The 10,147-nt window shown below is 48.6% G+C and overlaps 1 protein-coding gene across 2 annotated transcripts; it reads left to right on the forward strand.

Moving 5' to 3' along the window:
* On the forward strand, positions 1–9,032 carry wrap53 (WD repeat containing, antisense to TP53). 2 transcript variants are annotated; one of them, XM_076987356.1, is made up of 12 exons: positions 14–146; positions 402–571; positions 660–1,085; positions 1,369–1,567; positions 1,714–1,809; positions 1,939–2,047; positions 3,230–3,318; positions 4,723–4,946; positions 5,343–5,554; positions 5,766–5,869; positions 6,003–6,146; positions 6,693–9,032. In XM_076987356.1, exons 3-12 carry the CDS (start codon positions 827–829, stop codon positions 6,898–6,900), a joined length of 1,644 nt encoding a protein of 547 aa, XP_076843471.1. In that variant the 5' UTR covers positions 14–146; positions 402–571; positions 660–826; the 3' UTR covers positions 6,901–9,032. The 2 variants fall into 2 exon arrangements, with proteins under 2 accessions (XP_076843473.1, XP_076843471.1); XM_076987358.1 differs by lacking the exon at positions 402–571 and having other exon boundaries at positions 1–146.
* Positions 9,033–10,147: the final 1,115 nt, after the last annotated feature.

Below are 10,147 nucleotides of genomic sequence, written 5' to 3' on the forward strand. Positions count from 1 at the left end.
TCGCGAGAGTTGAACGACGTTTCTATTTGCGATATGGCGGCCTCCTGTGTGTGTAAACACGCGATGTGAGTTTTGTTTTGTTGCAGTAACGGGCAACGGTTCCGTGATCTACAGAGACGCCACATTCTCACGTCGCTAAAATAATGGTAAGTGGTGGAAGAAATTGCGGGAAGGAAAGTTAACGTCAAGAAATAAGCACGTCCGAGAGACAAACAAATAGCAACTTCACCAATACATGCTTGACTTTATAGTTTTGTGCATGACCTGGTCGAGTTTGATAACTTATTATCGTACAGCTTTAACTCGACCATTAAAAGATAGCTAGACAGGTATCTGATCGCCTAGCGAGTGGAGCTGGTCCAGCGGATCTCCTCCGTGTTATCTGGTTATCTGGTGAGTAGATAATGCTCCTGGACGATACCGAGCCGCCTACGTAGCTGCTGTTGGAGATCCTGACCGTGAGATCGCCGGTGCTCACACGACTCCACCCGGTATGAAGGAATAGCTGCTAGTATAACCACTAATGTCTGCTAGAATGGCACGAAACACATCATGTCTGCAGCAGTCACTGGTAGGTTATATAAGAGAACCTGTAGCACACTTCTGAATGTTCATGTTGCCTTTGAGATGTCATTTCTCACGTTTGTTTCTTTTTTCAGGGTCCTGTTGTAGCACCTGTCTGACGAGGAGATACGAACATACCATCTAATTTCACACAAACGCGTTGAACAAGCCTCTATCTGAAGATAACACACACACACACACACACTGTTGGAATAAAGATACAGAGCATTTAAATATACAAGAGACTGGGGGAGTTGCTGGTATGTCTGATCCAGGCTCCAGTGGTGAAGGTGGTGCTATGGCGGGGCAAGAGACGGAGGCTGACGCCGAGCCTCCCCGAGGTGAGCTTCCTCCATCGTGCAGGGAACACCTGGTGGAGCAGGAGGTGATGGAGCCACCGCCTGATGCCAAGCAGCCGTGTCTGGGTGAAGGTGAGCAGGTGCACCCTGCCCTGTCTGACATGTGCACGGAGACTACAGGACTCTGTGAGGGTCAAGTCGTTTCTGCAGTCTCTGACCAAGGTGAGGTTCGCCTTCGTTTAACGATTCTCTGTTTAAATCCATTCATGCTTTTTTTTTTTTTTTTTTTTAAAGTCCAGTTTATTTTAGGAAAACATATGTTTGTAATACAGCCTCCACACTTGATTTGACAGTTCATTGTAGTCACCTGAAACAGGTCAGGATCTTGTCCTGTTCCACCATATCACAATGTAATGAGGTGCATGACTCCCCCAGTGTAGCGTCACACCGTGTTGTGCTGCTAGTGGCAGTTCTGACGTCGTGTCTGTGTTCACTGCTCCTGTAGTGCTCAGCTGTCCAGAGGACGGTGGACAGAGGGCTGCGGAAACGGAGAAAGGGGGGTGGTGCCAGAACGGAGGAGAGGACGAAGACATGACCAGAGAGGGTGAGGGAGGAGGAGAGGACGAAGACATGACCAGAGAGGGTGAAGGCAGAGGAGATCTGGTGGACAGCGGTCCAGATGACAGTGTCTGCCAGAGCCAGTCGTAAGTGCTTTTGGCCTTCGCTTGCATCTGCATTTGAGTTCTGGTGAAAGCCAGCTGCTGCAGGAAACAGTTCTGATTTGCCCAGTTTTCTTCTTGGTGTCTGGCCTGTTACGCTGGCCAAATATTGTTCCCGTATTGTTCTGTAGCCTGGGTCTGGATTTTGGCCTGAAGCCCCAGCTGTTGACGGGTTCCTGGGCAGAATATACTCATTCTCCTGAGAATTACCTCAAAGGCTGCAAGTGGTGAGCAAAAATCAAAAGTGATGTGCATGTTTATAAATAGCTAATAGAAAGCATAATCTCTCTCTCTCTCTCTCTCTCTCTCTCTCTCTCTCTCTCTCTCTCTCTCTGTCCCCCCCCCCCCTCTCTCAGGGCTCCAGATGGTACCTGTATCCTGTCCAACAGTGCAGATAACGTGCTGCGTGTGTATAACCTCCCACCTGAGCTCTACAGCAGCAGCTGGGATGTGCTCCCAGAGATGGTCAGCCACAAACCTCCTCAAGCTCCTCCCACACGGTTCCACATGCGTCTGGAGCTCACACTGATTACCACGCAGTAGTTCTGAAACTTTGTTGAAGGTCCTGTTTTATCAGGACATTGTTACCTTTTTTAATGTGGTTTGATGTGATAAAGACTCCAGGCAGAGTGGAAATCACATGTATTCCCATCTGTCCAGTGATTGAAACGGAAATTTGTTGATTGTTTATCTTGTGAAAACTCGAGGTTTGGTGCTCCAAATCTACAATCGTGATCAGACGTTCTTCACGCCGTCCCGTAGCCCCAGGACAGCTAGCACTGCTCACCACGAGTCTGCATGGCTTCTCCGCTTTCTAGAGTTGACAATGATGCCACACGGCTGCTGGAGATTACTGCTTCTGTAAATCACACCTGTGCACAGGTGTCATGTTGAACCATTTCGGAAATGTCAAGCCAAACCGTTGGGAGGTCACAGAGACATTTTATTTATTCTTTTCCAATTTTTAACAAGACATAAGCTATGCTGTATGTAGGTCAACTTCTCAAAAATGACCTTTACCATTCAGACATCATCATGGCCTTTAATATATACCTACCATGTTATCTGGGGTGAATACCAGTAGAATATGTGAGGATTCATTCCTGTTCCTACGGTGGGCTACTTTCTTCCAGATAGCTCAGAACGTTTGGTCTGACTGTGGCGATTAATAGTGTTCAGTCTTTTACCATTTACATGGCTGTATTTTTGAGGTTGAGGAATGTCATAACTATACATATATTGGCTATAATTATTTTAGTTTTTTCCTGATAATTCTGTAAAAGACTGGGTCAAACTGGGTCGTGATCACCATGTGCAGTGTGACATCTGTACATTTACAAGTGGCAGGTCGGTTACAGTCAGACATCTAAAAACAACTGTCCACGACACGACGACACAATCCACGTCAAAGCAAATATGACAAACCTTTAGCTTGTAAACCGTCTAATAGAAACAATGAACTATTAATTGAGTACACGCCTCTAAAATATCTTTTTTTTTTTGAGTTTGTTTTGTTGTTCATTTAAATATCACACACATCCCCTCCAAAACCACACACACCATCCCGTCCTCACCCCGCACACTCACCCAGCCCAAAGAGTGCCCCCTGTGGGGACTCACCACAGTTCCTCTTGTATCTCCACCTAGAGTCCGGTGCTGCGCATGACGGAGGGAGACACCATCTACGACTACTGCTGGTTCCCCCAGATGAGCTCCCTGGACCCAGACACGTGCTTGTGAGTGTCCGTCCTCCTGTACCAGTTGTGCGTGCAGTGAGACGGCTTTAGGGCCTGGGTGTCCTGTTGTCTGAACACGGACTGGTGCACTAGATGCTGTGAAGACTCTGGGATTGATTGATTTGCCCTCGGGTTTTGTTCACATCTGTGCTCGTCTCCCATCACTGTACGTGTTTTCTCTTGTAAACGTCCCAGTTGTAAAAAAAACCCAAAAAAACAAAAATGCCTTTGACTTTGTTTGTCCACACACCATTGTGCCTGAACCCTCTGGAGTCCAGCTGCTTTCTTACATACACACTGCTGCATGAGAGATTCTCCAACTGAGATGAACTGAGGTCTGTTTAATGCATCATGCAGTGTAAATAGTTTTAGTAGTGCTTGATCGTGTCTGGACAGGGATTGCCCTCGTCCCCGGACCTGTGTGGTGTGGCCCAGTGTACTGAGAGCTGGCACTGGGCAGGAACCAGGCACCCTGGAGCCTCCAGACACACACCGCTCATCCAGACACACACCGCTCATCCAGACACACACCTTTCATCCAAACACACATGAACCCTCCTCTCTGCTGTCTGCCGTCTCCAAGGTGATTTTTGTTGCTGCAAGCAGTAGCAAAGAGGGCTCGTTAACCATGAACTGCTACACACACACACACACACACACACACCCTCTGACATGCTGATTGAGCACAGTGGACTACAATCACCCTGCAGCGAATAAGAACAAGGCAAGATGAGGTCAAGTATGAAATTACATATTGGAGGAGGAGGAGGAGGAGGATGAAAGCGTAACGATGAAGTGCAGGATGTAGTACGAGGATGTAGAATCTCACTGCAACATCCCTGCGTCTGCCGTCTGGCATTGAGAAGAATCTCTGGGGTCGTTCAACGCCTCACCGCAGACCTTGTGCCCACACAGGAGAGCCCTTCACCCGGTCACACTGTGAAAACGGGGTGAGAATCCTAATCTGACGTGAAGCATGTGATGAAGGGTCTTTCATCTTGGCTCCAGCAGCGCCACTACTGTTTCCTATTGTCAGAAGGCAAAATAGTGCATCTCTCCCTGACCCAGAGCCGCTGTGCCCGGGCCTGTGTTGCGCGGGCTGGGAAGCGGTCCAGCGTGAAGGGGGCGCTTCTGAAGTCCCTCCAGTTGGGCTGTTTAGGGCTGTGCCTGTGAAGAGATGAATAGGAGGGTGTGAGAAGGAACAGACTTAATTGTCCATGTCCGGTAGAAATTAGTCTTAGACTAATCTTAGACTAATATGCTAATCAAAGCCATTGCTGCTTTAATCTATTTAAGTCTGCGTGGTTTTCCCCTGCCCCAGTCCTCAGTGTTTTATTCTTGTTTTTTTTTTACTTTCCTTCCTTTCTTTCTGTCTTCCTTTATGTCTTCCTTCCCCTCTCCAAGTATTGCAAGCAGCAGCCGTGACAACCCCGTCCACATATGGGACGCCTTCTACGGTGACCTCCGTGCGACCTTTCGACCCTACAACCATCTGGACGAGCTAACGGCCGCCCACTCCGTCTGCTTCTCTCCGGACGGCTCCCGGCTCTACTGTGGCTTCGACAAGGCCGTGCGGGTGTTCCACACGGCTCGGCCGGGCCGAGACTGCGAGGAGAGGCCCACTGTTGGTGAGGCAGCACGCTGCTCTTTCTGGAACTTTCCTCCTTCTCTGTGCGGGGCTCAAAGACTCGAGTTCCTCGCCATCAGGTCTAAAAAGAGCTGCTCCACACTGCTCGAGATTAAATGAAATAATCGTTTACTTCTAATTACGCTGCCAGGGAACCAAATTAGACTCCACGCTGTGAAGCCGAAGTAATAATTTATTAGTTTTGATCAATCAGGGTCAGGTATGCTTGTTAGGAACCTTATCAAGAGGCATGCTGGGAAAGCTAAACATGCCTGCAATGTTTCCAATTTAATTCCTTTCTATTTCTTTTCATCTTTCTCCCTGTGACTACTAATTATCTCTCTGTCTCCCTCCTCCTCTCTCATCCCTCTCTCTCTGTCCTCCCCCCGTACGCTAGTTAAGAAGCAGGGTCAGAGTGGTATCATCTCCTGCATGGCGTTCAGCCCGTCCCAGGCGGTCTACGCATGTGGGTCCTACTCGCGCTCCGTGGGGCTCTACTCGTGTGACGATGGGTCTCTTCTCGCCCTGATGCCCCAGCGACACCACGGGGGCGTCACCCACCTGCTGTTCTCGCCCGACGGCCTCCGCCTCTACACCGGCAGCCGTAAGGTGGGGAGACGTGAGACCAGGGTTCAGTAGCGTGCTGTCTGCTTTCAGACCTCACCTGTCTGACCGTGTGTGTGTGTGTGTGTGTGTGTGTGTGTGTGTGTGTGTGTGTGTGTGTGTGTGTGTGTGTGTGTGTGTGTGTGTGTGTGTGTGTGTGTGTGTGTGTGTGTGTGTGTGTGTGTGTGTGTGTGTGTGTGTGTGTGTGTGTGTGTAGGACCCAGAGATCCTGTGCTGGGACCTCAGGGACCCAGGTCAGGTTTTGTTCTCACTGCCCAGAACTGTGAGAACCAACCAGCGCATCTACTTTGACCTGGACCCGTACGTAACAGCATTATATGACCACCAACATATTGTAAAAGTGATGTATGGGTGTAATGTCCCACTTCATTTGTGTGTGTGTGTGTGCGTGTGTGTGTGTGTGTGTGTGTGTGTGTGTGTGTGTGTTGTCTAGGTCTGGCCGATATCTGATAAGCGGTGACACAGATGGGGTGATGTCAGTATGGGACACGCTCACTGCGCCTCCTGATGGTAATGAAGTGGTACTGCAGCCTCTCCTGCAGTTTCAGGCCCACAGGGACTGCACCAATGGAATCAGGTAGACCCCCCCCCCCCCTCTTCAGCAGTGTTTACACATAGTGGCTTTTTGAGTAGATTAGCTTGCTCCCTCCATAATGGGAGGAGTCATTATGGGAGGAGTCATTATGGGAGGAGTCATTATGGGAGGAGTCATTATGGGAGGAGTCATTGCCTCTTGTACTTGGTCAGCTGATCTCAGCCTTTTGTAGAGGGGCTGCGTTGCCCTCAGGCGTCTGTGGGGGAAAAGACGCTCGGCATGTGACTTCAGCGTCGCCATGGACTCCTCTTGTGTTTCATAATCTGGAAAGTTTACCAGATTAGTTTGCTTTGTTCCACCCCTGGCACAGAATAAATAAATCGGACGGTTCATTCACAGTTCACGAGCGGAGCAGCTCGCTGCCCGGGTGCAGCAGCGTTGGCCGGCCAGCTTACCCGTGACTCAGAGGGAGTCTGGCTTTTTTACCCTGCACAGGAAGTGCGTTTGGGGAGATTAGATTAGGAAAATGGTTTCTGTTTTTAGGGAAATATGACGACTGTATTGTCCGTTGTCCTTCTGTCCCCTCAGCGTCCACCCCTACATGCCTCTGGTGGCGTCCTGCAGCGGTCAGCGTCACTTCCCCTCTCCCGCTGACGACTCCAGCTCCGACGAGGAAGGGCCGATGTCATCAGATGACATCATAGAGGACAATGCAGTCATGCTGTGGTGGGCGGGACCACAGGCCCCCCCCAGCAAAGAGGCACAGGGGGGCCAGAACCAGCCTGGCAACACTTGAGTTCATCCGCCATAACAGCTAACCCCTTCCTCCTCCTCTTCTGGACTAGACCAAAACATTCAAACTGCCTGTTTTATAGTGAATGTAAGGGTCAAATGCAGGGTTATATAACGCTGCCCTTAATATTTTTGATGTGTTTTTGATTGATATAGTCTAGGACCAACGGTCTGAAAGATTTTATTTTTATTGATTATTAAAAAAGCTTTTAGTTCATTTTGATGTAAGCCCTTTACAGCCATCCATTATGCAGTGGATTATGAGTAATGAACTGTAGAATATAAAAGCCAGTTTATGTGAGTGGAAGACCCGCTCCAGACCACACCCCCCATCTCAATCAGGTAGCAGGTTAACTCAACTCATCACCAGACCACACCCCCCCATCTCACTCAGTCAGGTAGCAGGTTAACTCAACTCATCACCAGACCACACCCCCCATCTCACTCAGTCAGGTAGCAGGTTAACTCAACTCATCACCAGACCACACCCCCCATCTCACTCAGGTAGCAGGTTAACTCAACTCATTACCAGACCACACCCCCCATCTCACTCAGTCAGGTAGCAGGTTAACTCAACTCATCACCAGACCACACCCCCCATCTCACTCAGTCAGGTAGCAGGTTAACTCAACTCATCACCAGACCACACCCCCCATCTCACTCAGGTAGCAGGTTAACTCAACTCATCACCAGACCACACCCCCCATCTCACTCAGTCAGGTAGCAGGTTAACTCAACTCATCACCAGACCACACCCCCCATCTCACTCAGTCAGGTAGCAGGTTAACTCAACTCATCACCAGACCACACCCCCCATCTCACTCAGTCAGGTAGCAGGTTAACTCAACTCATCACCAGACCACACCCCCCATCTCACTCAGTCAGGTAGCAGGTTAACTCAACTCATCATCTGGAACTGTCAGGCACATTTTAATTGCTTATAAGAACACCACAGCTTGCAGAAAGAGTTGGCTGAACTGTGCTGCACTGGAAAAGGGGTTGAGAGAGTCATCTGAGTAATTATGTTGGACGTTAGGGTCAGGATCCTTCAGAGAGTCATTTGAATGCTTGTGCTGTGCGCTGGGCTCAGTATCGTTCCTCCCTGCAACTAGGTTTCCACTCCACTGGGACACGATCTCACCAAAACTGACATTCAAAAACAATTCTCCTTGTTCCGTAATGGAAATCAGACATTTCATGTCCTACGGGACAAAACTCCTCACCTTTCCTTCAGGGTCCTGTCGGGGCCGATTAAGGCGATTAATGATGTGAGCCTGATCTCAGAGCAGCAGGTGAGCACCACCCAGGAGCAGAGGGTCTGGACACCGGGTCCAGCGCGCTCCACACGTCTGCCGAGCCCCGCCTGCTCCACCCCTCTGCTCCGACCGACACATGCTGGAGATTTATTATTCTGTGTGCCATAGTGCAGCAGTGTGCGTTAAGTGAAATGTTTATTTCTCAGAGTCAGTGATAAGTGTAGTGTAACACAAAGCTTCTGCTGATAACTATCTGTTTACTGAATCCCAACGAATCACTGATTCTGTAGATCATGTTTACAGGTGCTTTTGAATCTGAAGCGTGTGTGTGTGTGTGTGTGTGTGTGTGTGTGTGTGTGCTTGGGAACACAGTCACCTTTTGGTTCTATTTTTGTATGCACGTCTGTGTGTTTTTTTCCTTGAGACGCAGAAGATCGTAATACTTCACCTTTGTCAAATATACTCACACAGCATTCACAGTATTGTTTATCTCTTAATGTTCTATCTCTTCATTCACGTTTTCTAATGAAGTCTTTTTGCAAAGCTCTCTGTGATCAGGTCTCTGTGATCTGTCTGTTGCTGTGATCAACCAGAAGCAGCTTTTACATTGGGGTCTGATGTAGTCACTCCTCTGAAGGTGCCATAGTGTGAATCCTTTTAACGTTCATACATACAGGACATAACATTGTTTGTATCATGGATCATAAAATTGTTTGTAAATAATGTTTGACATTGAGCCAAGGGTAATATTTCCAGATCTACAAGACATGGCGATTTGAAACACTGCAGTTCCAGCTCTGTCCACTAGGGTGGAGTCTAACCTTTATAGGTGTATTTTGTTGGAAAAAAAAAACATCGAATAAACTTGTTGCATAAATAATTCTCTCTCATATTAGTGTCTGAGGTTCCCCCAGTCTTATTTTTTGTGTTTAAAAGAATAGCAATGTTTGGTCATTATGCATTTTAAATGTAAATGGTTTAATTTGATATATGAATATAGAACATTGAAGAAAGGAAATTTAATCATAACAGGAAGGCAACAAAAACATGAACCGTCCTTACATACTTCAATAATCAAACAATCTTTTGTCCTGAATACACTGGCTTAGTTTGTTTTGAAGTGCCAACCAAGAGCAGTTTTTGTTATGTTGCCCAAGTTGCCTAGCGACAAACTTCAGAGAGGGGAAGTAGCAAAGAACGGAGTTGAAAGTAAAGGGGCTTGTGGTGCTTTCAAGGACCCAATTCTGCTGTTCCAGAGGGCCAAGGGCCGTGGAGAAGCACGTCTTCCCCAGTGTGTGAGTCCTGGACCGGGGCCAAAATGTCACACACACAATCTCTGGAGAGGATGGTTAACAGGACAACTCTGACCACCCGGAGAATCCTCCACATGCATTCTGGGTAAGTGCTGGATCTCGAACGCACACACTTTCTGTGAATTTGTAACTTCATGGCACAGAAAATCACATATTACACAGGGCATCTCCACTTATTCGGCGGGTAACTAACCTTCCTCTCTGCTCTCCTGTTCCACACGCTTAAGAAACTTTAACTGCACCTCAGCGCCCAGACACTCTCGGCCCATCCACGGTAGCATGGTTCCAGGTAGAAGGTGGTAACGAACCATCTGCTGCCCCTAGCAGCCTAAACACAGCCCTGCGCTGACAGTCCCCTAATTGCTAGTCTCCCTCTCCAAAGCCAGACAAATGACTGTGGCATTTTCAAGTGCCGCACACACGCCCTTATCCCACCAGCGGCCCGGGGCAGAATCTCCACCACGCTGTCTTCAGCTCTGCTCTAATGGCCGCTTTCTCGTGAAGCAGGTGCAAGACGTTGGGTCTTCAGCACTAGGATAGAGGCTGCGGACGTCCACCACACGGCTGTGGACGTCCACCTCACGGCTGCGTCCTCCACACGCTGGCCTTCCAACAGCCCTGCAGCTCCAAGAGGAGGTTCTTGGTGTGCTTGTTTGTACCTCTGTGGACTTCCTGTTCACAG

This window comes from Brachyhypopomus gauderio, unplaced genomic scaffold (genome assembly GCF_052324685.1).
Source record: "Brachyhypopomus gauderio isolate BG-103 unplaced genomic scaffold, BGAUD_0.2 sc52, whole genome shotgun sequence".
NCBI lineage: Eukaryota > Metazoa > Chordata > Actinopteri > Gymnotiformes > Hypopomidae > Brachyhypopomus > Brachyhypopomus gauderio.